Genomic DNA, 27,742 nt, shown 5'->3' on the forward strand with positions numbered 1-27,742 from the left:
TCCAATATGTCTACACTAGCACCCTACTGTACTTAGGATGAAGCAATGTATTGGGCATGCACCCAAAGTGGCCTGCTAGTGTGGGTATTGGAACAGAGTGCCTTGTCATTCCCTTTTTGTTTCCGGTTATCAAACTAACCTGTGAGTGGAAATGAGACCTTTGAGTTGGGCAACGTCTGATTCAAAATGGAGGATTCTCACATTTTAGATTCTCATGGAATATGTTTGCCCATAGTACGTTTTAAGTTGTATTAGGCATATGTGCGCGATATACGCATGGTTTACATCACCGTACGAAATGCGTACCTGCAGGTTCCTTCTCGACAATTCAACAACAAGAAGAAAAAAGAAAAGATAAGAATACAAACATAAAGGAAATGGATCAAAAGAATATAATAAATATTTTAGCATAAGTATAATCAAGGAAGGCACAAATTATAGTCCAACATTAACACATGTATTGGGGAAGGGAGGGATGTGGGGGCAATGTATAACCTGAGCAGTAGAATAAGAGTCTGGTAGCAACCGTTGTGTTGTCACTTCAAATTCATTTTGTATTTAGATGTATGTATGCCATTCATTTGTGAAAAATACAAATCTAGTTTCTTTGAAGGCGTAGTCATGCATCAATGCTTGCATCCACATGCTGTATGCAAACACTTCTCTATAGACATCAACATAGTGAATATACAGTCCACAGATAAAGCTTCAACATGACATCTGGCCTTAAGCCCAAGGATTATGTTACCTCGTTATCTGACTCAACAGGTCTCATTCACCCTTAGTGTTTAACAGGCATGGGTATAGTCAAATACCACTTTGTATGGTAATAATATCTCCATTCACAACAGACGCTCCCATAGGAAGCAGGACATACAATCCATTCAGACTGGATCTCTACTCAAATAGGACTAAATCCCTTGCTTGGATGAAACAGGTGTAGTACCCTTAGCAACACATAGTGCAGTATATATCTGAGCAGGGCCCTTTATGTAAACCTACAATGCATAACCTGTCCACTTGATCTGGCCAGGGAAAAACCCTGGACCCTACTTTTTACTTGACTTGTTTTATTTTATTTCACCTTTATTTAACCAGGTAGGCAAGTTGAGAACAAGTTCTCATTTACAATTGCGACCTGGCCATAGGCTATAGGACCTAGATTTCTAGATTTACCTGGTAGGTCACTTTTGGATGATCTGTACCATACAGTAGCTACCCGGTATCTACTCTGCAGGGGCTAACTTCCATCAGTCATGGCCCATGTATTCCACTTCTTCCTGTTGTCAGGTGCTGTTGAGACACATGGTGAGTCAGGCTCTTCATGGCTGACCTCCTTTGGCCCACACCATCTTCTGGAAATGCCAGACTGGAAGTGAAGGTTTAGAGACTGAATTCCTCTCAGTGTTCATACTGTACAGCAGTCTGGCCCCTCACACTACCTTTAATCCAACACAAATCCTGGCCAAATGGGAATCGGGATAGTAAAGTAATAGCATAGGATCAGATAAGCTAAATATAGTTAGCTAGGGAAAAAATGCTAGAAAATCTTGGAAATGCTTTGGGAACATTCTGAGACAGGATTCAAGTCAAAATGTCAGTCAGTTAGTCAGTCAGTTAGTCAGTTAGCCAGTCAGTCAGTTAGTTTGTCAGCCAGTCAGTCAGCCAGTCAGTGAGTTTGTCAGCCAGTCTGTCAGTTTGTCAGACAGCTAGTCAGTCAGCCAGTCAGCAATTCCGTTCAGTCAGTCAGTTAATTTGTCAGTCGGTTAGTTTCTCAGTCAGTCAGTTAGTTTGTCAGCCAGTCAGTCGGTTAGTTTCTCAGTCAGTCAGATAGTTTGTCAGTCAGTCAGCTAGTTTGTCAGCCAGTCAGTTAGTTTGTCAGCCAGTCAGTTAGTTTGTCAGCCAGTTAGTTTGTCAGCCAGTCAGCTAGTTTGTCAGCCAGCCAGCCAGTCAATCAGCCAGTCAGTCATTCATTCAGTTAGTTTGTCAGCCAGCCTGTCAGTCAGTCAGCCAATCAGCCAATTAGTTAGTTTGCCAGCCAGCCAGCCAGTCAGCCAGTCAGTGAGTTTGTCAGCTAGTCAGTTAGTTTGTCAGCCAGTCAGTGAGTTTGCCAGTCAATCGGCCAGTCAGTTTGTCAGACAGTTAGTCTGTCAGCCAGTAAGCAATTCTGTTCAGTCAGTCAGTTAATTTGTCAGTCGGGTAGTTTCTCAGTCAGTCAGTTTGTTTGTCAGCCAGTCAGTTTGTTTGTCAGCCAGTCAGTTAGTTTGTCAGCCAGCCAGTCAATAAGCCAGTCAGTCATCCAGTTAGTTTGTCAGCCAGTCAATCAGTCAGTTAGTTTGTTAGCCAGTCAGCAAGTCAGTTAGTTTGTCAACCAGTCAGTTAGTTTGTCAGCCAGTCAGTCAGTCAGCCAGTCAGTTAGTTTGTCAGCCAGTCAGTTAGTTTGTCAGTCATCAAGTTAGTTTGTCAGCCAGTCAATCAGTTAGTTAGTTTGTTAGCCAGTCAGCAAGTCAGTTAGTTTGTCAACCAGTCAGTTATTTTGTCAGCCAGTCAGTCATTTGTTTTGTCAGCCAGTCAGTTAGTTTGTTGTCCAGTCAGTCAGTGTCAGCCAGTCAGTTAGTTAGGTTGTCAGCCAGCCAGTCAGTCAGCCAGTTTGTCAGTCAGCCAGTTAGTTTGTCAGTCAGCCAGTTAGTTTGTCAGTCAGCCAGTTAGTTTGTCAGCCAGTCAGTTAGTTTGTCAGCCAGTCAGTCAGTTAGTCAGTTAGTTTGTCAGCCAGTCAGTTAGTTTGTCAGCCTGTCAGGTAGTTTTGTCAGCCTGTCAGGTAGTTTTGTCAGCCAGTCAGTTAGTTTGTCAGCCAGTCAGTTAGTTTGTCAGCCAGTCAGTCAGTTAGTCAGTTAGTTTGTCAGCCAGTCAGTTAGTTTGTCAGTCAGTTAGTCAGTTAGTTTGTCAGCCAGTCAGTTAGTTTGTCAGCCAGTCCGTTAGTTTCTCAGCCAGTCAGTTAGTTTGTCAGTCAGTTAGTCAGTTAGTTTGTCAGCCAGTCAGTTAGTTTGTCAGCCAGTCAGTTAGTTTGTCAGCCAGTCAGTTAGTTTGTCAGCCAGTCAGTCAATTAGTCAGTTAGTTTGTCAGCCAGTTAGTTAGTTTGTCAGCCAGTCAGTTAGTTTGTCAGCCAGTCAGTTAGTCAGTTAGTTTGTCAGCCAGTCAGTTAGTTTGTCAACCAGTCAGTCAATTAGTCAGTTAGTTTGTCAGCCAGTTAGTTAGTTTGTCAGCCAGTCAGTTAGTTTGTCAGTCAGTTAGTCAGTTAGTTTGTCAGCCAGTCAGTTAGTTTGTCAGCCAGTCAGTTAGTTTGTCAGCCAGTCAGTCAATCAGTCGGTTAGTTAGTTTGTCAGCCTGCCAGTTCGTTTTTCAGCCAGTCAATTAGTTTGTCAGCCAGTTAGTTAGTTTGTCAGCCAGTCAGTCAATCAGTCGGTCAGTTAGTTTGTCAGCCTGCCAGTTCGTTTTTCAGCCAGTCAATTAGTTTGACAGCTAGTCAGTTAGTTTGTCAGCCAGTCAGTCAATCAGTCGGTCAGTTAGTTTGTCAGCCAGTCAGTTAGTTTTCAGTCAGTCAGACAATTAGTTTGTCAGCCAGTCAGTTAGTTTGTCAGCCAGTCAGTCAGCCAGTTATTTTGTCAGCCAGTCAGTTAGTTTTCAGTCAGTCAGACAGTTAGTTTGTCAGCCAGCCAGTCAGTCAGCCAGTAAGTCAGTCATTATTTGGGAAGCGTCTGTTGTCAATGACCATACATTGTGAATTTTTCGGTGCACTCTCGAAAAGAAACAAGACAATGTTTCTTTCTGTAGAGGTTAGTTCGTTTTTGTTAGCTTTCTTTGTATTTTGAATGCCGTGTCGGTGTCTTCAGTTTCTGTGTGGCCTTCTTGCTTTTAATGTTCTGAATTTGTAACTGTACAGTTTATTTCATCCATGTCATGGTTAGTATTATTAGTGATGGGCAAAAATCTATATCAATATTGCATTTTGCATTTTTTCAAACCAATATCAAAGATTGCAACTGTATGGACTTAACTTCTACGGCTTTGTGAAATTCAGACAAGTTCTTGCTTACTGCCCATTGAATGTTCTGGGGGCCTAACCTAGCCAACCTGTTTGAACACAATGGGAAGCTCGTTGATGGCCCATCAGCAGGCAGTTAATCTAAGTTGAGAGCCTGTGAGAGGGCTTTATGCCTGCAGAAACACTAATGTTTCCTCTTTTACATAAAAGTGTGGGTTAACAGCAAGGATAAGCCAATATCACGATGTGCCTTGCTCATATCGATTACAAACTATATTGATATCATATCGAATTATCGATATTGGTGCCCACCACTAATTATTATCGATAGTGAGTCGTTGTGTTGTTCCTTATACAATTATTGTAATTTTTGTAACTTGTTATACAGAGTAATGCACTGTAGTTAAGTCACTGTAAACAAGCCCCACTATACAGTATGTAATTGTAAAAAGTAAGAGACCACTAACTTCCAGAATTTTTTATAATTATTTTTGTTAAATGTTTAAATTACATATACATAATAACCATTTTCAGTTATTAGATCTAAAACAGTTCCTTTTGATTAGACAGAACTAGCTAACCAAAGATAGCTTCTATTTATGTCAATTTCTATGACCATGTGTGTGCGTGCTGACCTATTGACCTTGGGCAGGCCTGAAGACCATTGTGGGCGCGCTGATCCAGTCGGTGAAGAAGCTGGCGGACGTGATGATCCTGACCGTGTTCTGCCTCAGTGTGTTTGCCCTCATTGGCCTGCAGCTCTTCATGGGTAATCTGCGGCAGAAGTGCGTCCGCAGCACAGCGCACTGCGTCAACAACACCCTCAACACCAACACCACCTTCTTCTGCAACAACCGGACGTGGCCCTCGCTCAAAGACTTCATCGCAGACGAAGGTGAGCGCTGTGCGCCAGTTAAACACCTGTTTAATGAATGAATGTATCATTTAGTCAAAAAGGCTGACCCTATTGAGAGCAAAGATCCCTTTTGCGAGAGAGACTCTTTGTATAGGGTGGCTTAGGGCTAAATGCCCCCCAGGGTTAAAAACCCCCCTCCTGTAATTCACATCATTTCCTGGAGACCACTAGTCTTTCCCTGGTGGCCACTAGTCTTTCCCAGGAGGCCACTAGTCTTTCCCTGGAAGCCACTAGTCTTTCCCTGGAGGCCACTAGTCTTTCCCTGGAGGCCACTAGCCTTTCCCTGGAGGCCACTAGCCTTTCCCTGGAGGCCACTAGTCTTTCCCTGGAGGCCACTAGTCTTTCCCTGGAGGCCACTAGTCTTTCCCTGGAGGCCACTAGTCTTTCCCTGGAGGCCACTATTTTTTCCCTGGAGGCCACTTGTCTTTCCCTGGATGCCACTAGTCTTTCCCTGGATGCCACTAGTTTTTCCCTGGAGGCCACTAGTTTTTCCCTGGCGGCCACTATTTTTTCCCTGGCGGCCACTATTTTTTCCCTGGAGGCCACTTGTCTTTCCCTGGAGGCCACTTGTCATTCCCAGGAGGCCACTAGACTTTCCCTGGATGCCACTAGGTTTTCCCTGGAGGCCACTAGGCTTTCCCTGGATGCAACTAGTATTTCCCTGGAGGCCACTAGTTTTTCCCTGGAGGCCACTAGTTTTTCCCTGGAGGCCACTTGTCTTTCCCTGGAGGCCACTTGTCTTTCCCTGGATGCCACTAGGCTTTCCCTGGATGCCACTAGGCTTTCACTGTAGGCCACTAGGCTTTCCCTGGATGCCACTAGGCTTTCCCTTGATGCAACTAGTCTTTCCCTGGAGGCCACTAGTCTTTCCCTGGAGGCCACTAGTCTTTCCCTGGAGGCCACTAGTCTTTCCCTGGAGGCCACTAGTCTTTCCCTGGAGGCCACTAATCTATCCCTGGAGGCCACTAGGCTTTCCATGAGGCCACTAGACTTTCCCTGGATGCCTCAAGTCATGCTCAACTAAAAGTGTAATCTGTCTCATCTCAGCTTTGTAGATCATCCCAACAAACAATATTGAGGTACATTGATTGAATATTTTGGCATTTAGAAAAAGTGATATTTATCTAATTTAATGAAGTTAGATCTATGAACGTTTCATATACAGTACCAGTCAAAAGTTTGGACACCTACTCATTTTTAAAAAACTATTTTCTACAATGTAGAATAATAGTGAAGACATCAAAACTATGAAATAACACATATCAAATCATGTAGTAACCAAAAAGTGTTAAACAAATATAACAAACATATTTTAGATGTTAGATTCTTCAAAGTAGCCACCCATTGCCTTGATGACAGCTTTGGAAACTCTTGCCATTCTCTCAACCAGCTTCATGAGGTACACCTGGAATGCATTTCAATTAACAACTGTGCCTTGTTCAAATTTGATGTGTGAAATTTCTTTCCTTCTCAATGCGACAGTCCATCAACAACGACAGTCCATCATTACTTTAAGACACGAAGGTCAGTCAATGCGGAACATTTCAAGAACTTTGAAAGTTTCTTTGAGTGCAGTCGCAAAAACCAGCAAGCGCTAGGATGAAACTGGCTCACATGAGGACCGCCACAGGAAAGGAAGACTCAGAGTTACCTCTGCTTCAGAGGATAAGTTCATTAGCGTTACCAGCCTCAGAAATTGCAGCCCAAATAAATGCTTCACAGAGTTCAAATAACAGACACATCTCGACATCAACTGTTCAGAGGAGACTGCACAAATCAGGCCTTCATGGTTGAATTGCTGCAAAGAAACGACTACTAAAGGACACCAATAAGAAGAAGAGACTTGCTCGGGCCAAGAAATACAAGCAATGGACATTAGACTGTGGAAATCTGTCCTTTGGTCAATGAGACCAAATTTGAGATTTTTGGTTTCAACTGCCATGTCTTTGTGAGATGCAGAGTAGGTGAACAGATGATCTCTGCATGTGTGGTTCCCACCGTGAAGCATGGAGGAGGAGGTGTGATGGTGAGGGGGAGCTTTGCTGGTGACACTGTCTGTGATTTATTTAGAATTCTAGGCACACTTAACCAGCATGGCTACCACAGCATTCTGCAGCGATACACCATGCCATCTGGTTTGCGCTTAGTGGGACTATCATTTGTTTTTCAACAGGACAATCAATGATCCAACGCACCTCCAGGCTGTGTACGGGCTATTTGACCAAGAAGGAGAGTGATGAGGTGCTTTGTCAGATGACGTGGCCTTCACAATCACCCAACCTCAAGCCAATTGAGATGGTTTGGGATGAGTTGGACAGCAGAGTGAAGGAAAAGCAGCCAACAAGTGCTCAACATATGTGGAAACTCCTTCAAGACTGTTGGAAAAGCATTCCAGGTGAAGTTGGTTGAGAGAATGCCAAGAGTGTGCAATGCAGTCATCAAGGCAAAGGGTGGCTACTTTGACGAATCTCAAATGTAAAATATATTTGTGTTTGTTAACACTTTTTTGGTTACTACATTATTCCATATGTGTTATTTCATAGTTTTGATGTCTTCACTATTATTCTACAATGTAGAAAATAGTAGAAATAAAGAAAAACCCTTGAATGAGTAGGTGTGTCCAATATTTTGACTGGTACTGTATAGAAATCTTACCAAAACTGAAAATAGACATTTCCCTTAAATTACCCTATTAGGAGACTGAAAATCGATTTTTGAGGGGTAAAAACCATACTACAAAAAAACGAAATGTTTTGTACTCGATAGCTTTTTGCCAAAAATTAGAATACTCTATATCAAATCAAATCAAATGTATTTATATAGCCCTTCGTACATCAGCTGATATCTCAAAGTGCTGTACAGAAACCCAGCCTAAAACGACAAACAGCAAGCAATGCAGGTGTAGAAGCACGGTGGCTAGGAAAAACTCCCTAGAAAGGCCAAAACCTAGGAAGAAACCTAGAGAGGAACCAGGCTATGTGGGGTGGCCAGTCCTCTTCTGGCTGTGCCGTGTGGAGATTATAACAGAACATGGCCAAGATGTTCAAATGTTCATAAATGACCAGCATGGTCCAATAATAATAAGGCAGAACAGTTGAAACTGGAGCAGCAGCACGGCCAGGTGGACTGGGGACAGCAAGGAGTAATCATGTCAGGTAGTCCTGAGGCATGGTCCTAGGGCTCAGGTCCTCCGAGAGAGAGAAAGAAAGAGAGAAAGAGAGAATTAGAGAGAGCACACTTAAATTCACACAGGACACCGAATAGGACAGGAGAAGTACTCCAGATATAACAAACTGACCCTAGCCCCCCGACACATAAACTACTGCAGCATAAATACTGGAGGCTGAGACATGAGGGGTCAGGAGACACTGTGGCCCCATCCGAGGACACCCCCGGACAGGGCCAAACAGGAAGGATATAACCCCACCCACTTTGCCAAAGCACAGCTCCCACACCACTAGAGGGATATCTTCAACCACCAACTTACCATCCTGAGACAAGGCCGAGTATAGCCCACAAAGATCTCCGCCACGGCACAACCCAAGGGGGGGACCCCAACCCAGACAGGAAGATCACATCAGTGACTCAACCCACTCAAGTGACGCACCCCTCCCAGGGACGGTATGAAAGAGCCCCAGTAAGCCAGTGACTCAGCCCCTGTAATAGGGTTAGAGGCAGAAAATCCCAGTGGAAAGAGGGGAACCGGCCAGGCAGAGACAGCAAGGGCGGTTCGTTGCTCCAGAGCCTTTCCGTTCACTTTCTCACTCCTGGGCCAGACTACACACAATCATATGACCCACTGAAGAGATGAGTCTTCAGTAAAGACTTAAATGTTGAGACCGAGTTTGCGTCTCTTATATGGGTAGGCAGACCATTCCATAAAAATTGAGCTCTATAGGAGAAAGCCCCGCCTCCAGCTGTTTGCTTAGAAATTCTAGGGACAATTAGGAGGCCTGCGTCTTGTGACCGCAGCGTACGTGTAGGTATGTACGGCAGGACCAAATCAGAGAGATAGGTAGGAGCAAGCCCATGTAATGCTTTGTAGGTTAGCAGTAAAACCTTGAAATCAGCCCTTGCCTTGACAGGAAGCCAGTGTAGAGAGGCTAGCACTGGAGTAATATGATCAAATTTATATTCCCTGCCACTGATACAATGTAATTAGACATATGCAATAGCTTGGGCCTGCCTAAAGTTTTGGTGATGTTGAGCTTTTACTCAAGGCTACGTGTGTTATTAACGTGTGATATGATATGTGAAGTATCCTCGAAATATGAAAAAATTAACAACACTAGAGCAGTAGATTATATGTTAGTGTATAAGATTAACATGCTGTAATATAGACCTGGTTTCAAACAATATTTGAAATCTTTCAAATACTCTCAGTTTTTGCTTTAACCTGCCTGCAGTGCCACTTGGACAGAGTTTGCACTTTTGGGACTCTTCCATTGATTCCATTGCGCCAGCCAAGCGTAATCAAACACAGGTAAAGTATTTGAACGATTTCAACTAGTTGAACCCAGGTCTGGCTCACATGCTGTTGTACTGATTGATGTTTCCTAACTGCACTAATATGGTCATGTTGTTGGTCGTGGGTCTCTTAGCTTTGGGTAAGTCTTACAGTTGTTTTGTGACAGTGACGTCAACCAAACGTTACATGCAGCCATAGCATAACATGTTTGCAGAGGATAATGTGTATCCTAGAAAACGGCCCACACAGCAGTTGTTTGAGGCTCATTATGGACACACAGGACATGGCAGTGTTCTGTTCCATTGTCCTCTGTACTGACCTATCCAAACAGGCAATAACAGAGACAACCCTGCAGCGATGGGATTACTAGGGTCCACCCTCACCAACACAAATCATTGCGTGCTAACCTTTGCTGCACAACACTGACGTGGCACAGATGTTTAAATGGACTGACGTTCCTCTAATAGAGAATGATTGTCACATGACGAGACCACATGACGCCTGACCATCATGATGTAATGATAGTAAACACCACAGCCAAACAAACAAGGCAAAAAAAAGAACAGCTCAATATTGTTTCCTAAGATTGCATCTATAATTGTTTCTTTAACACAGCAACAATGCATAGCTCATTTTTTTTTTAAAACACACACTTGTCAAAATGTAAGACTCATCTTTTTTTGTGGGAGTCGGCAGCAACTCAGTTACTGGGTTCTGCTATGCTATTCATTCATTCACCCTCCCTTCAACTTCAAGCAGGCTCCGCTACACATCACATCACCAGGCTACTGGTCCCTAAAAGCTCCGGGGAAACACAAAACAATAACATTTTCTTAATTTGATAAATGATTAAAATCCTACATCCAGTGGGTTGTTTAAGGGTGGGATGATTTGAGATCGGTGATTAATATAATACAGTCAATAAACAACTTTCCCCAAGCAGGGCATTCTGGTCATAAGGTCTGAGTACCTACCATTGAAATACTTGTAACCTTGAGATGCTAATGCTTTTGGGCACATTCAGCAATACTGGAGCAATGTAATCAACAACAAAAAAAATATTTCTCCCCTTTTCAGACAACTACTACAAAGTGGAGGGAGCTAAGGATGCCTTAATATGTGGGGACGGGAGTGATGCTGGGTAAGTGACACTGCTCTTTCTCCTCGTTCTATTGCTAAAGAAAATGACAGTGAACAATAGCCAATAAATATGAATGTGCATCACTGTGAAGAGAGGTTAGTGCCACTCTGTATGTGTTGTAGCCAGCTCCCCTCTTGTTGATCTTGTTTGGCATGGTAAGGAACAAAAACAGAGAAGGGTTGGCGAAATACCAAACAGACCGGACCACCAGGCTAGTGTGACGGTGGCTTGTACTGTAGATGGTTTAACCATAGCCTCATGATCCATAGCCTCATGAACCTTAGCCTCATGTTGTATGCTCTAGTCTAGTACATGCTGTTGAGCAGTACCAGAGGATGTCACAAAGGCACCCTGAGGTTAGGGTTTAGGTGGCTGAGATGATGCCTGTCGCTGTGTGGCTAAGTCAACAGAGATAGCCTGGCTCTGAGGGTGTGAGTCAGCAAGACGGAGTGATGGTCGACTGATGGCGACTCAGCTGCCCTCAGGCTGTAGAGAGACGACACCATGGGCTTATCAACCACCATCCATCCTGTGAGAGCCAACAAGCTAGTGGGCCTTGACAGTGACTTTAACTATGGTTGCGTTGCTAATATGCCAGAATTGGTTTCCTCAAACTATGCTTGATGAGTAAGCTTGCATTGGACGGGAATACGTGTTAGCACTAATGTGTGTTTAGGCTTTAGCTCAGAGGGATAATGCATTTTTGAGTCATGCAGATTGACACTGGTGCGCTACACAGTAGGCTTGCAGATCCAAGAAGGACCGAATCCCACAGTTTTTTGTAGATATTCTTGCTGTCATGATGCGTGCACCCCAAGTTATATAGCACAGTTGGAGTAATGTGTATAGAAGTAAGCCCAGCTACCCCATTGAGGAGATGCAAAGATGAGCCAAGGGACCTAATTCGGGGAGAAAACAGGATAGCAAAAATATGCTTTTAGCCATACCACCCTGGACACGCCTGTTCAGGGTTGGGCCTGGTTAGTACTGGGACGGGAGACTGCCTGGAAATACCCGATGCCGTAACCAAAAAACTATAATATATATACAGTACCAGTCAAAAGGTTGGACACACCTACTCATTCAAGGGTTTTTCTTTATTTTACTATTTTCTACATTGTAAAATGATAGTGAAGACATCAAAACTATAAAATAACACATGGAATCATGTTGTAACCAAAAAAGTGTTAAACAAATCAAGATATATGTTATATTTGAGATTCTTCAAAGTAGCCACCATTTTCCTTGTTGACAGCTTTGCACATTTTTGGCATTCTCTCAACCAGCTTCACCTGGAATTATTTTCCAACAGTCTTGAAGGAGTTCTCACATATGCTGAGCACTTGTTGGCTGCTTTTCCTTCAGTCTGCGGTCCAACTCATCCCAAACCATCTCAATTGGCTTGAGGTCGGGTTACTACATGATTTCATATGTGTTATTTCATAGTTTTGATGCCTTCACTATTATTCTACAACGTAGAAAATAGTTCAAAATATGGAAAAACCCTTGAATGAGTAGGTGTGTCCAAACTTTTGACTGGTACTGTATATATAAAATAAGTAAGCCCAGCTTATAAATAGTAATTTAGTTCAACTAATAACTTTGGTGTGTGTCACTTTGACATTGGATAATCTTCATGTTTTAAGGATTGGGGCCAACAAAAAAATGTATAATAATATCTCAGAAAATAATGGTCAATTTACAATTCCTTAACATATCTCCCACATTCACTGAAGTGAAACGACATTGACCTCAACCCAAAACGGATGTATTCTGGACCAGGATTTGGCAATTGGGAGAACATGCATGTTGCATGGCTGGGGGTAAATCACCAAATGTGTCGGCTCATCACCCTGGCCATGAGTGTGACATGCTAGTACCCGGCTGCCCTCTGGATGACAGTATGAAGGGTTGAGCCATGGGAGACTGCAGTTAGCATATCAACATGTGACCTCTGACATCACCTGTGTACTGTGTACATTTTAGGACACCCAGTGGCAATTGTATCCATAGAAAGAAGGCGGGCCTGAACACAACTACACTGAGCATGCAACAGTGAAAAATGTGTCCATGAAGTGTGGCATCTTTCTTAGCCATTAAGCAACAACATGATAGTCACTTTCAGGGAGGATAAAGGGGGCATCTTTAATATTCGTCAAGTTAACATCAGATGGCAACTTTCCGAATCATTCTGATGTTGTTCTGAGACATTCTGAATCCCATTCTCAGCCCAACTACTCATCAAATTAATGTACTTTACATAGACATGGAATTAATGAATGCCCTCAACACTAGCATGACCCGTCATGCCAACGCTCTAATCCTGTAACGCCAAGTGATTTTGGAGCAACGGGCAGGAGTGGCAGGATAGGAGTGCCAGGGCTAAGATCTAGGGTTTTACAAAGTAAATAATACCCATCTGTATTCTGTTGGGTGCCAAGCTCTAATGTGCCCCACGGTTTCCATTTTGCTCCAACCACAAACACAGACAAAATAGTCCCCACTTTCAATTTAATCTCCTACTTTTATACTTACAAAATAATGATGGAAAATGAATACCAACAACATTTCATCCATGTCTTTTCCAGGAACTCACACAGGAAATCACACAGGCAGTCTCCATCAAATGAAAGCCTCTTCCAATGCCCTCAATGTCGCATGATGCTAGCTCATGCTTTCAACACCCCCCCACCACAAAGGGTTAAAAATGTTATTTAAAAAGCTGCTGTAATTGATACTGGGATATTTCAACATTCTAATCTCCCCCCTCCCTCTTTTCTTTTAAAAAATTCCTGTGAGACTGGGAATCTATTGAAGATGTAATGGAAAGTAGGAAAAACATACGGGTTGTGTGTTATTGGGCGAATGCCTAAAGGGAGAGCAGAGTAATGGTCCCTTGGGGTGAGTTATGGCATCCTGGGGACACGGTAAATGTAACATCTGCCTCCAGCCACACGGAGACAAAGGATGTATTTGTCTGTCTCTCTGAGAGATAACAGCCAATCCAATCGCACGCTCCAGCTTGTGTCCACGAATGATAAAACAGCCAGGCTCTAAGCTTTGTCTGTCTGGTGCATGGTGATTGGTCAGCAAACTCCAAAGTTCTGATTTATGCAGCATTCAAGTACTAGTCGGAACTGGGAAACTCTGACTTGCTAACTGGTTGTAGTTATATATGTTCCACGTTCAACTAGTTAACAAGTCGGAAATTATCAAGTTTTCTAGTTCCGACTAGCACGTGAACACGGCATAAATCAGCTTTGAAGTTTGGTGACCAATTAGTTGCCATATTTTAGCCATTGATTCAATTTAAATGGAACAATAAAGGTATTAAATACTGTGGCCTTACATGGCCTTAAATAATGTCTCATCTTCATTTTTTTGTGCTATGATTTCTTACTCTTTAACAAAATGCCAAACACCCATCTAAGTGGTCAGAGGATGGAACTGCCTAGAAAATGTTACGTGAAATACACTGTATATACAAAAGTATGTGGACACCCCTTAAAATTAGTGGATTTGGCTATTTCAGCCTCACTCATTGCTGACAGGTGTATAAAATCGAGCACACAGCCATGTAATCTCCATGGACAACGTTTGACAGTAGAATGACCTTACTGAAGAACTCTTTCAATGTGGCACCGTCATAGGATGCCAACTTTCCGACAAGTCAGTTCGTCAAATGTCTGCTCTGCTAGAGCTGCCCCAGTCAACAGTAAGTGCTGTTATTGTGAAGTGGAGACGTCTAGGACAACGGCTCAGCTGCAAAGTAGTAGGCTACACAAGCTCACAGAACGGGACCACCGAGTGCTGAAGCGAGTAGCGTGTGAAAAAATGCTTATTACCAAGTTCTAAACTGCCTCTGGAAGCAACGTCAGCACAATAACTGTTAGTCTGGAGCTTCATGAAAGGGGATTCCATGGCCGAGCAGCCGCACACAAGCCTAAGATCACCATGCGCAATGCCAAGCATCAGCTGGAGTAGTGTAATGCTTGACGCCATTGGACTCTGGAGCAGTCGAAACATGTTCTCTGGAGGGATGAATCATGCTTCACCATCTGGCAGTCAGACGGACGAATCTGGGTTTGCCAGATGCCAGGAGAACGCTACCTGCCAGAATGCGGAGTGACGACTGTAAAGTAAAGGTAGAGGAAGAATAATGGTCTGGAGCTGTTTTTCATGGATTGGGCTAGGCCCCTTATTTCCAGTGAAGGGAAATCTTAACACTACAGCATACAATGACATTTTAGATGATTCTGTGCTTCCAACGTTGTGCCAACAGTTTGGGTAAGGCCCTTTCATGTTTCAGCATGATAATGCCCCCATGCACAAAGCGAGGTCCATAAAGAAATGTTTTGTCAAGATCGGTGTGGAAGAACTGACCTGCACAGAACCCTGACCTCAAATTCCTGTGAGACCCCGTCGAACACTACGATCCAGGCCTAATCGCCCAATATCAGTGCCCAACCTCACTAATGATTTTGTAGCTGAATGGAAGCAAGTCCCTGCAGCAAAGTTCCAACATCTAGTGGAAAGACTTGCCAGAAGAGTGGAGGCTGTTATAGCAGCAAAGGGGGGAACAACTCCATATTAATGCCTATAATTTTGGAATGAGATGTTCGATGAGCAGGTGTCCACATACTTTTGGTCATGTAGTGTATATAATATATGTTATTTTTCTGTAGAGATGAACTGAGATGAAATGTTAAACGCCATTTGTGAGCTTGTATTAACACAACACCCTTTAAGATAAATACATGGCAGACAATGGTATTTGTTTGTCTCTGTGGTGTTTGTTAACTGGTCTGGCTACCTCGGTCTCATAGGGTCAATGTAGAAATCAATGCTCCCATAGGCTCGTCCCACATTCAGCTGGTCACTGGATGTCACTCACTGGAACGTTTTCCTGTCAGTCAAAATGGACATGGATCTGGGCCAATATTTGTCAAACTTCTGAGAAAAAAATGCTTGATGACTACGGCCCAGGTCTTCCGTAGAACTACTACTGTCCCTTATCAAACCGAAATAAATAAACATTCTATTTAATATCCCTTCCAATACAAAATCGCTGTCATAGATTGGCACATACATTTAGGCTGGTTTCACTCAGTACAAATACAATAGACATGAGCAGTTATATCTGGCATTCCAAATGGGGGTGTAGGGGTGTGTGTGGTGTATGTGTGTGTGTGTGTGTGTGTGTGGGGGGGGGGGGGGGGGGGGGTCGAGGCAGCGGGAGGGGGGCTAGTGGGTTTGCCCCTCCACTTTAGTCACATTTGATCCTTTTTAAGCTTTTTGGCTTCACTCTAATGGCTTTGTTAATGGCTACCCTGACTGCAAAGTGAAGATTATTGCCTCTCACTTACATCCACCTTTTGGCTCTCCCCCACCCTAGGCTCTCCCCCACCCTAGGCTCTCCCCCACCCTAGGCTCTCCCCCACCCTAGGCTCTCCCCACCCTAGGCTCTCCCCCACCCTAGGCTCTCCCCCACCCTAGGCTCTCCCCACCCTAGGCTCTCTGTATGTGCCATGTTCTTAACTCCTTGTATTTCTCTGACTCCAGTTCTACTTGATGAGTCATCAAATTGAATGTAACAGCTCGCTAATTGCATTTATATCAAGTGCAAGTTGAAGGGCCTTTATTTTTGTCGATATTAATGCTGGCTAGCTTTGCTGTTAACATTTTTTTCGAATGACATTATCACTGGCCTTTTACTCGTTAGGGTGGCGATTCAGAGAGGCTTCACAGAATACTTTAAGATAGTCCTCGGTTATGCTAACAATTGTGCCGTTGTTGCCCAGTTATGATACCAGCTGAAGGACTCCTTTGATGATCTGGTCTTTCCTTAGTACTGTAAATATTCTTCTTATAAAAACCCATCAGCAGGCATGTATTACACTGGTAATTACAGAGTGTAAAATGATGTTCATTAAGATAAGAGGTAGTATAAATCAACTGTAAGTAGGATGTATTTTAGATGCTTTAAATGTTACATGAGTATGTCCGCCTCCTATTATTTGACCCGGTTCACCTCAAAATAGCCCATTAGAAACAGAATAGTAAGTCATATGACGCTTGATTGTTTGTTCGTTTCTCCAGACCTTTTACTTGATTGCCAGTTGACCTAAGAGAACTCAAAAATCTATGAAATAATTATGCAAGGAATCTAAACTTTTTTGTAAATGCATGATTAACATGGGAAATATTGTATGGCATTTTAACCTAATCAAACAATCCGTCCTAATCTACACAAGCTACACTGGGAACAAGAAAAGGCATAAAATACCACATAAATCATGACAAACCAATCTGAGAGACCAATCCACATCCTCAGGAGAGATCACAGAAAACAATCTCCATGGGCAACAACCTCCTGGAAACTGTTGCTATAGAAATGTTAAGTACTTTCATTCTCATAGACCTCAGTCCTAGAACTCTTTAATATTAGGCTAACTGGTTGTAATGTCAACTTTAGTTTTTCTTAATGGTTTGGGTGTCACGTATTAACAAGGTAGGTGGAATCAAGCGCAGAGAGCAGGTGCAGTGAGTCGATAGTTTATTCTCCGGAACAAACACTGAAAACCCGAAAACAGGGTGAAATAATCCAACACAGGATTAAGATATATCGGAGCAAATAACACAATACGTATTCACTAAAATACATGAAACCAAAACAATCCCGCACGAAACAAGGGCGGGACAACCTACTATAAATAAGGACGTCAATAAACTAAAATACACACAGGTGAAACTAATAAGACAAAACCAACAGACAAACGAAAAAGGGATCGATGGTGGCTAGTAGGACGGTGACGACGACCGCCGAGCACCGCCCGAACAGGCAGGAGAGCCAACTTCGGCGGAAGTCGTGACAGTACCCCCCCCCTGACGCGCGGCCCCCGCAGCGCGCCGCCACCGTCCTCGAGGACGACCCGGAGGACGAGGTGCTGGGCGATCCGGGTGGAGGCGGTGGAAATCACTCAGGAGAGAAGGGTCCAAAATGTCCCTCACCGGAACCCAGCATCTCTCCTCCGGACCGTACCCCTCCCAGTCCACGAGGTACTGTAGGCCCCCCACCCGGCGTCTCGAATCCAGAATGCCCCGAACTGTGTACGCCGGGGACCCCTCGATGTCCAGGGGGGGCGGAGGGACCTCAGGCACCTCACCTTCTTGCAGGGGACCAGCCACCACCGGCCTGAGGAGAGACACATGAAACGAGGGGTTAATACGGTAATACCTAGGAAGTTGTAACCTGTAACACACCTCGTTTATTCTCCTCAGGACTTTAAACGGCCCCACACACTGCGGCCCCAGCTTCCGACAGGGCAGGCGGAGGGGCAGGTTCCGGGTCGAGAGCCAGACCCTGTCCCCCGGTGCAAACACGGGGGCCTCACTGCGGTGTTGGTCAGCGCTCCTCTTCTGCCGTTCGCCCGCTACCCGTAGTGAGTCCTGAACGGCTTTCCATGTGTCCTTGGAGCGCTGTACCCATTCCTCCACCGCAGGAGCCTCGGTCTGGCTCTGATGCCATGGAGCCAGGACCGGCTGGTAACCTAACACACACTCAAAAGGAGACAAGTTAGTTGAGGAGTGGCGTAGGGAGTTCTGAGCTAGTTCAGCCCAGGGAACATACCTTGCCCACTCACCAGGCCGGTCCCGGCAATAGGACCGCAGAAACCTGCCCACCTCTTGATTTACGCGCTCCACCTGCCCATTACTCTCGGGGTGAAAACCTGAGGTTAAGCTGACCGAGACCCCCAGTCTCTCCATAAACGCCCTCCATACTCTGGACGTGAATTGGGGACCCCGATCAGAAACGATGTCCTCAGGCACCCCATAGTGCCGGAAGACATGGGTAAACAAGGCCTCAGCAGTCTGCAGGGCCGTAGGGAGACCGGGCAACGGGATGAGACGACAGGACTTAGAAAACCGATCCACAACGACCAGGATTGTAGTACTTCCCTGGGACGGGGGAAGGTCGGTAAGAAAGTCCACCGATAAGTGTGTCCACGGCCGTTGTGGAACGGGGAGGGGTTGTAATTTCCCTCTAGGCAAGTGCCGAGGAGCCTTGCTCTGAGCACACACGGAGCAGGAGGAGACATAAAATCTCACGTCTTTAGCTAGCGTGGGCCACCAGTATCTCCCTCTCAGACTCCGCACTGTCCTCTCGATGCCAGGATGACCCGAGGAGGGGAGAGTATGAGCCCACCGAATCAGCTTGTCCCGGACCCCCCTCGGTACGTACTGGGTTCCTACTGGACAGTTGGGAGGGGCCAGCTCTGACCGTGAGGCCCCCTCTATCTCTGCGTCCACCTCCCATACCACCGGTGCCACGAGACATGACGGTGAAATGATGGGAGTTTGCTCAACGGGCCGCTCCTCGGTATCATAGAGGCGGGACAGCGCGTCGGCCTTGGTGTTTTGGGAGCCGGGCCGGTATGAGAGGGTAAACCGGAATCTGGTAAAAAACATGGCCCATCTAGCCTGACGTGGATTCATTCTCTTCGCTGCCCGGATATACTCGAGATTACGATGGTCAGTCCAGATGAGAAAAGGGTGTTTAGCCCCCTCAAGCCAATGTCTCCACACCTTCAGAGCCTTGACTACAGCTAACAACTCCCGGTCCCCCACATCATAGTTTCGCTCTGCTGGGCTGAGCTTGCTCGAAAAGAAAGCACAAGGGCGAAGTTTGGGTGGCACGCCCGAGCGTTGGGACAGCACGGCTCCGACCCCAGCCTCGGACGCATCCACCTCCACTATGAACGCTAAAGAGGGGTCCGGATGCGCCAACACGGGTGCATTGGTGAACAGCTCCTTCAAACGAGTGAATGCTCTGCCCGCCTCTGCTGACCAGCGCAAGCGCACCGGTCCTCCCTTCAGCAGCGAGGTGATGGGAGCAGCTACCTGACCAAAACCCCGGATAAACCTCCGGTAGTAATTGGCAAACCCTAAAAACCGCTGCACCTCTTTCACCGTGGTCGGAGTCGGCCAATTACGCACGGCTGTAACGCGGTCATCCTCCATCACCACCCCAGAGGTGGAAATACGATATCCCAGGAAGGAAATGGACTGTTTGAAAAACTCACATTTCTCCGCCTTGCAATACAGATCATGCTCCAGCAGTCGCCCAAGTACCTTACGCACCAGAGACACATGCGCCGCGCGTGTGGCAGAATAGATCAAGATGTCATCGATGTACACTACCACTCCCTGCCCGAGCAGGTCTCGGAGAATCTCGTCTACGAAGGATTGGAAAACGGCTGGAGCATTCTTCAACCCGTATGGCATGACGCGGTACTCATAATGACCAGATGTAGTACTGAATGCAGTTTTCCACTCATCCCCTCCCCGGATACGCACCAGATTATACGCGCTCCTCAGGTCCAGTTTTGTGAAGAAGCGCGCCCCGTGAAATGATTCCACCGCCGTGGCGATGAGAGGTAGTGGGTAACTAAACCCCACTGTGATGGAATTTAGACCTCTATAATCAATGCACGGACGCAGACCTCCATCCTTCTTCTTCACAAAAAAGAAGCTCGAGGAGACGGGTGATGCGGAGGGCCGAATGTACCCCTGTCTCAGTGATTCAGTAACGTATGTTTCCATCGCTACCGTCTCCTCCTGGGACAATGGATACACGTGACTCCTAGGAAGTGCAGCGTTCTCCAGAAGGTTTATCACGCAGTCCTCTCGACGATGAGGTGGTAATTGGGTCGCCTTCTTTTTACTGAAGGCGATAGCCAAATCGGCATATTCAGAGGGAATGCGCACGGTGGAAACTTGGTCTGGACTCTCCACCGTAGTCGCACCAACGGCAACTCCTCTACACCTACCTGAACACTCCTCTGACCACCCCTTAAGAGCCCCCTGTCGCCAGGAAATCACCGGGTTGTGTTGAGCTAACCAGGGAACCCCCAACACCACCGGAAACGCAGGTGAATCTATAAGGAACAGACTAATCTGCTCCTTATGATCCCCCTGCGTTACCATGTCCAGTGGCACCGTAGCCTCCCTAATCACTCCTGACCCTAATGGTCGGCTATCTAATGAGTGCACGGGGAAAGGTTGATCAACCGACACCAGGGGAATCCCTAGCCTTAACGCAAGCCCACGATCCATGAAATTCCCAGCTGCGCCTGAATCGACTAGCGCCTTATGCTGTAGATAGGGAAAAAACCCAGGGAAAGAAATCAAAACATACACATGACCGACAGGAGGCTCTGGGTGAGTCTGGTGCTTACTCACCTGGGGTGATCGAGCAGTGCTCCGCCTGCCCTCCCGACTCCCAGACGAGTTCCTCCAGCACCGGTCTGACGTGTGCCCTCGTCGACCACAACTGGTGCAGGAGGACACTCCTCCTCCGGTCTCCCTCGAAGCTGCCCCTCCTAATTCCATAGGGATAGGGGCAGGAGGGCTGGGAAGTGGAAACGACAGGGCCTGATCCGAACGCCCGCGAGCAGCCAGCAGATTGTCGAGACGGATAGCCAAGTCAATGAGCTCATCCAGTGTGCAGGTGGTGTCCCGACATGCCAGCTCCCTGCGGACGTCCTCCCTGAGACTGCATCTGAAATGGTCGACCAAGGCCCTGTCGTTCCATCCTGCTCCTGCGGCCAAGGTCCTGAACTCCAGAGCAAAGTCCTGAGCGCTCCTCGTCTCCTGCCGCAGGTGGAACAGCCGTTCACCCGCCGCCCGACCCTCTGGTGGATGGTCAAAAACAGCTCGGAATCGGCGGGTGAACTCTGGGTAATTATCCCTCGCCGAGTCCGGGCCATTCCATACTGCGTTGGCCCACTCGAGGGCTCGCCCAGTCAAGCAGGAGACGAGGGCGCTCACGCTCTCCTCTCCAGAGGGAGCAGGACGCACGGTAGCCAGGTATAGCTCCAGTTGAAGGAGGAAACCCTGGCACCCAGCCGCCGTTCCGTCATACTCCCGTGGGAGTGTCAACCGCAGAGCCCCGGAGCCAGATGTGGTCGTAGGAACAGGAGGTGCTGGAGAAGGGGGTGCTAGCGATGATGTGGGAAGACCACTCCTCTCCCATCGATCCATCCTCTCCATCATTTGGTCCATGGCAGAACCAATCCGATGGAGCACGCTGGTGTGGTGGAGGACTCTCTCCTCCATCGATGGGAGAGGAGACGCGGCTGCTCCTGCTGATTCCATGGGTGGTGCGGGATTCTGTCACGTATTAACAAGGTAGGTGGAATCAAGCGCAGAGAGCAGGTGCAGTGAGTCGATAGTTTATTCTCCGGAACAAACACTGAAAACCCGAAAACAGGGTGAAATAATCCAACACAGGATTAAGATATATCGGAGCAAATAACACAATACGTATTCACTAAAATACATGAAACCAAAACAATCCCGCACGAAACAAGGGCGGGACAACCTACTATAAATAAGGACGTCAATAAACTAAAATACACACAGGTGAAACTAATAAGACAAAACCAACAGACAAACGAAAAAGGGATCGATGGTGGCTAGTAGGACGGTGACGACGACCGCCGAGCACCGCCCGAACAGGCAGGAGAGCCAACTTCGGCGGAAGTCGTGACATTGGGATGAAGACAATGTTTTTTTTTAGATGAGGGGGGCCTAGCATTATGGACGCCTTGAGCAGATGGACATGTAATTCAGAAAAAAATTAAACTTACATTTCCAGTGAATATTGTAATTTTGTTAAAACACGTCTTATGGAGTGACAAAATACATACCCAAACTATTAATTTTCCTTCTTGACGTACACATTGCGAGCATCATTATTTCCAGTGTATGAATCGTAGTTCTCTTTTTTTGTTGTTGCTGATTGTCATCCTCTTTTGCTGATGTGTTCACTCTGCCTGTATCAGTGCCTGAGGAGGAAGCGTGGTTGTGTAAGAGCTAAAGCCTATTGCAGAGTTCTTCATCACGATCCAGTTCACACAGAAAACAGAAGACAATTGACTAAAACAGGGAGGGACAACCTCGATTTGACCAATAAGAAACACGCATTTATGTTTTCCACTGCAAAATGTTCAAAAATGTTTTTGTTTGCAAGCTTTAATGAAGGACTCCTAGCCTGTGGTTGGTCACTCGGTGAAGCAGCCTGGGCAGAATCATGGATCATATTCAATAGGGCACACAATAGTAAACTAAAATGAACATTTCTTGTTGGACAAGTCTATGTAGTCCCTCCCTATTTCAGTTAGTTTTCTTCCATGTTGTGCCTAACGAACACTGACTTGGTAAACCTGGGCATAAATCTGAGCAGTGAGAACATCAGGTTTAGGAGGGCACCTTCCTCTTCCCGCCAGGCTTTGAAGCCTTCCCCACCAGGCTTTGTTGTTTCACAGGGTGGAAGGGTTGGAAGGGGTGACTCAACTCACAGCCAAGCCAATGTTCCCTCCACAAAGTGACCGTGGGGAACACTCCCCTGCTCCCACTTCTGTTCACTTTTATGTTGTATCCTATCAACTATTGGAGCTCATCTGTGGCTGGGATAAGAGGGAGAGGGATGGGGCGAGGGGGGAGGTGTCATGTCTGATCTGATGAACACACATCAGAACTGTTGTTTGTCATATGGGCCATGTACTCAGATATAGAGATCTGATGTTTCAATTAATCCTCGCCAGCTGATTTGACACTTTTAACAGCCTACTACTACCATTTATTCCAAGTGTACCACATCATCACTGTTTTGCTGCTGCCAATCTGTTTGGCCTCTCTTTTTCTCTGTACTGTTGTCAGTGGAGTACTGATGCTTCCTTGACAGTTTCCAAGGTATTAGGTCTACAGTAAAGACCAAACTGTACATCACATCTAACTTTTCAACAGCGTGTTGTGATGAACCGTCAGGTAGTCACTATCCTCACAGGGATATAGTTCATCATCCACCAACCCTTCCACAACCCACCCGCCCCTTCCCAGATCCTCATAAAGGGATAGTTACCGGGGCTCACTGCTGGTGCCAAAAATAGCTCCATGTCAGAATGCCCAGTGCCCTGGCGAGAGATGGGATAGCGGTCGATCGCACCCCCAGCTGCCGGAGTGCTGAGAGAAAGCAGTTACTCTGACAGATACTCTCAGTGACTCCTCTGTGTCAGGGTTCATCTCTCTCTCTTTCTCTCTCTTTCTGACAACAATACAACACGTTACTCATCACAACACAAACCGCAGGCGGCGTTTCGATTGCTTGTGTCCTATAAAAGTGATCTGATTCTGTGGATGTTTCATGTTTGGGGCTCAGCAACAGCTACATTTGTGTGACTGCTGTAGTGACACTTTCTGTGCAGTCCAATTAGACATAGGGTGAGAGCATTAATTTACCAAACTTGGTACTTTTAATTACAGGGTGAGGCATTGTTAGGTTATAGCAATCCCTGGCACTCTTTCCTGGTTTTCCTGTAAGGTCATAAGAATTTATGCCCCTAGAAAAATAACAAAACATTATTCTGCTACCATATTTTGGTGGGTTACTATGGACGTGTACATGCACCCATGATAAAAATGTACAGAAAACACAAAAAGGGTGTACTTAGAATTGGAAATTGGAAATCTAGGAAATGCAGCTTAAAAACAATGCTAAAGGATATTCTGCAGTTCAGACATGTCATGCCGCCGTATGGGAATTGTGTGTGTGGTGGGTTTGAGGCCTTCCGTTAGCAGCCTCCCGGGGGTCTGAAGTGGGGCATGTCCATTGACACGTCCGCCAGATACACAGAGAGGTGTCTGGTGGGTGATAGCGCCCATCGCCCCACACCCTCACACCCTCCCTCCGCATGCCGCGGCCACGGCCAAGGCCGCTGACAGACAGGTGTTGCCTGGCCGGGCAAACAGGCTGCGGTTGTGGTGGGCATTGCAGGGATGGGTGAAGGGCTGGGGTGGTGTGAAGGGGAGAGGGATTGGCGTGATAGCAGGTTGGTGGCATCACGTCCATTCAACTCCCCAGCCACGCTCTTCCTGACGCCCACCCGTTTCACCCCAGCCCCCCTAACCCGGTCCACGTCTGAAGAAGCCGGGGGTCGGAGTGACTCACCTTTTTGTCACAAGAATATGGGGACGGTTTCTAACGTGGGGTGGCATGCAATGGCATTGCAGTGCCGTGGCATTGCTCTGAACTTACGTCACCCTCGCTGGCTCTTGAACTGTTTCTTACACAGTTAGTCATGGAAATGTCTAAACCAGTTCCACTATGTAATGTACATTTGAAGAACAATCACAAAATACTCTGATAAGCTTATAAACTGTAAATTACATCCGTGATATTTCAGCTTATTGAATTAGTATTATCTGTACCACACGATGGGGACGACTGGTACGGGACCTTGTCGCATGGATAAAGCTCAAGGCCTGTGGACACGGTTATTTATCTTAATGGCCACCCTTCGCTAAGATAACAGGCGTGGGATGAGCTCACTGTGCGGCAATGACAAGCCAGTGAATGTGCATGAACTGTACACACTAAGGAGGCAGCATATTGGCATGGGATCCAATCTGCAGCATCATTTTATACAGTATGACCTTGTTTACGTTTTTGTAGTAAAGGGACATATTTGGGCCTACTGACAGGACAAAAAATGCAACATGCAGTTTGGTATTTGCTCTGTAAGATCTACATTAGTTCCTACGGTTTAGGACCTTGATTCTGGACTAGAGCCAAACATGACATTTTCTTGATGTTTTCTTTCTGTTTTCTCTACAGGCATTGCCCAGATGGGTTTGAGTGTTTGAAGGCAGGAAGGAACCCTAACTATGGTTACACCAGCTTTGACAGCTTCGGTTGGGCGTTCCTCTCCCTCTTCCGGCTCATGACACAAGACTACTGGGAGAACCTCTATCACCAGGTCAGTATGGACACCAGGAAATGACCAGGTTCATTTCAAACAATATCCACATACAGGTAAGATCATTGGAAGAAAATAAGTATATTTGTTTACAGTAATGTATTTAAGGTCTTGGAGGTCTTCTACAATCTTCCACAATCTTAAACCTAAGCTTAAACCAACATTAACTTGCAAAAATCAAACCCTCTGTCTTTTATAACATACTTTTTGCCAAACCATCCATCCATCGATCCATCCCTCCCCAGACTCTGCGGTCAGCAGGGAAGACCTACATGGTGTTCTTTGTGGTGGTCATCTTCCTGGGTTCCTTCTACCTGGTCAACCTGATCCTAGCTGTTGTGGCCATGGCCTACGAGGAGCAGAACCAGGCCACCATCCAGGAGGCCTGGCAGAAAGAGAAAGAGTTCCAGCTGGCCATGGAGCGCCTCAAGAGGGAAGCGCAGGTAAGACGTAAGGTTTTACGTCATAGAATTTAAGCGTTGATGCTTTAAATATTGGGAATTTGGACCGTAGACATTTCTTTCAATTGGTTAGCTGGTATGGGAGTTTAGTACATTTTGAATGACACAATATGCTGAAAAAGGACTGTGCCTACTTGAGCTGACCCTTTGCATTTCCTACTCAGAAAGCTCAGGATACAGAATCCTTGATGTCCCCGGAACTGTCCCCGGGCCTGGCTCTCCCTGACCACAAGGAGGTGCAGAGCAGGAGGAGAAGTCTGGAGGAACTGGTGGAGGAGGTAGAGAATGGGGGAGACGTGGAGAAGGGATACGTGACGACGTTGAAGGTGGATACAGTGGATGGGGGCAGGGTTAATATGATCACTATGCATTCTTAATGGGTTCAAATTTCATCATGATGTTTCAACATGGATAAAATACCATGGATAAATACAACATTCTGAATCTAATAGTATGCTTTCAGGTTTGGACACACCTACTCATTCAAGGGTTTTTCTTTATTTCTACTATTATCTACATTGTAGAATAATAATGAAGACCTCCACACTATGAAATAACACATATAGAATCATGAAGTAACCAATCAAAGTGCTAAACAAATCAAAATATATTTAAGATTCTTCAAAGTAGCGACCCTTTTCCTTGATTACAACTTTGCACACTCTTGGCATTCTCTCAACCAGCTTCTTGAGGTAGTCACCTGAAATGCTTTTCCAACAGTCTTGAAGGAGTTCCCACATATGCTGAGCACTTGTTGTCTGCTTTTCCTTCACTCTGCAGTCCAACTCATCCCAAACCATCTCAATTGGGTTGAGGTCTGGTGATTGTGGAGGCCACGTCATCTGATGCAGCACTCCATCATTCTCCTTCTTGGTCAAATAGCCCTTACAGCCTGGTGGTGTGTTTTGGGTCATTGTCCTGTTGAAAAATTAATTATAGTCCCACTAAGTGCAAACCAGATGGGATGGCGTATCGCTGCAGAATGCTGTGGTAGCCATGCTGGTTAAGTGTGCCTAGAATTCTTAATAAATCACGGACAGTGTCACCAGCAAAGTACCCCCACACCATCACACCTCCTCCCCCATGTTTACGGTGGGAACCACACATGCGGAGATCATCCATTCACCTATTCTGCGTCTCACAAAGACACAGCGGTTGGAACCAAAAATCTCAAATTTGTACTCATCAGACCAAAGGACAGATTCCCACCAGTCTAATGTCCATTGCTTGTGTTTCTTGGCCCAAGCAAGTTTCTTCTTCTTATTGGTGTCCTTTAGTAGTGGTTTCTTTGCAGCCATTTGACCTAATTTCCGCAGACTCCTCTGAACAGTTGATGCTGAGATGTGTCTGTTACATATACTCTGTGAAGCGTTTATTTGGGCTGCAATCTGAGGGGCAGTTAACTGCTGATTTCTGGGGCTTTTAACTTTTAACAAGGCACACCTGTTAATTTTAATGCATTCCAGATGACTACCTCATGAAGCTGGTTGAGAGAATGCCAATAGTGTGCAAAGCTGTCATCAAGGCAAAGGGTAGCTACTTTGAAGAATCTCAAATATAAAATATATTTTGATTAGTTTAACACTTTTTTGGTTACTACACTATTCAGCATACCACCCTGCATACCACTGCTGGCTTGCTTCTGAAGCTAAGCAGGGTTGATCTTGGTCAGTCTCTGGATGGGAGACCAGATGCTGCTGGAAGTGGTGTTGTAGGGCCAGTAGGAGGCACTCTTTCCTCTGGTCTAAAAAATATCCCAATTCCCCAGGGCAGTGATTGGGGACACTACCCTGTGTAGGGTGCTATCTTTCAGATGGGATGTTAAATGGGTGTCCTGACTCTCTGAGGTCATTAAAGATCCCAATGCACTTATTGTAAGAGTAGGGGTGTTAACC

General features: G+C 45.9%; 1 protein-coding gene across 2 annotated transcripts in view; it reads left to right on the forward strand.

The window, feature by feature from the left end:
* Positions 1–27,742, forward strand: part of scn5lab (sodium channel, voltage gated, type V-like, alpha b) — a 189,960-nt gene that overhangs the window by 50,911 nt on the left and 111,307 nt on the right. Inside the window, exons 7-11 of one of the 2 annotated variants that reach the window (XM_021562572.2) lie at positions 4,695–4,937; positions 10,504–10,567; positions 25,245–25,386; positions 25,632–25,829; positions 26,012–26,173. In XM_021562572.2, the coding sequence (XP_021418247.2) occupies positions 4,695–4,937; positions 10,504–10,567; positions 25,245–25,386; positions 25,632–25,829; positions 26,012–26,173 (809 nt within the window). Of the gene's footprint in view, positions 1–4,694; positions 4,938–10,156; positions 10,387–10,503; positions 10,568–25,244; positions 25,387–25,631; positions 25,830–26,011; positions 26,174–27,742 lie in introns of those variants that run through there. The other variant, XM_036943977.1, reaches the window with a different exon arrangement.

The sequence above is a fragment of the Oncorhynchus mykiss genome, chromosome 15 (genome assembly GCF_013265735.2).
Source record: "Oncorhynchus mykiss isolate Arlee chromosome 15, USDA_OmykA_1.1, whole genome shotgun sequence".
NCBI lineage: Eukaryota > Metazoa > Chordata > Actinopteri > Salmoniformes > Salmonidae > Oncorhynchus > Oncorhynchus mykiss.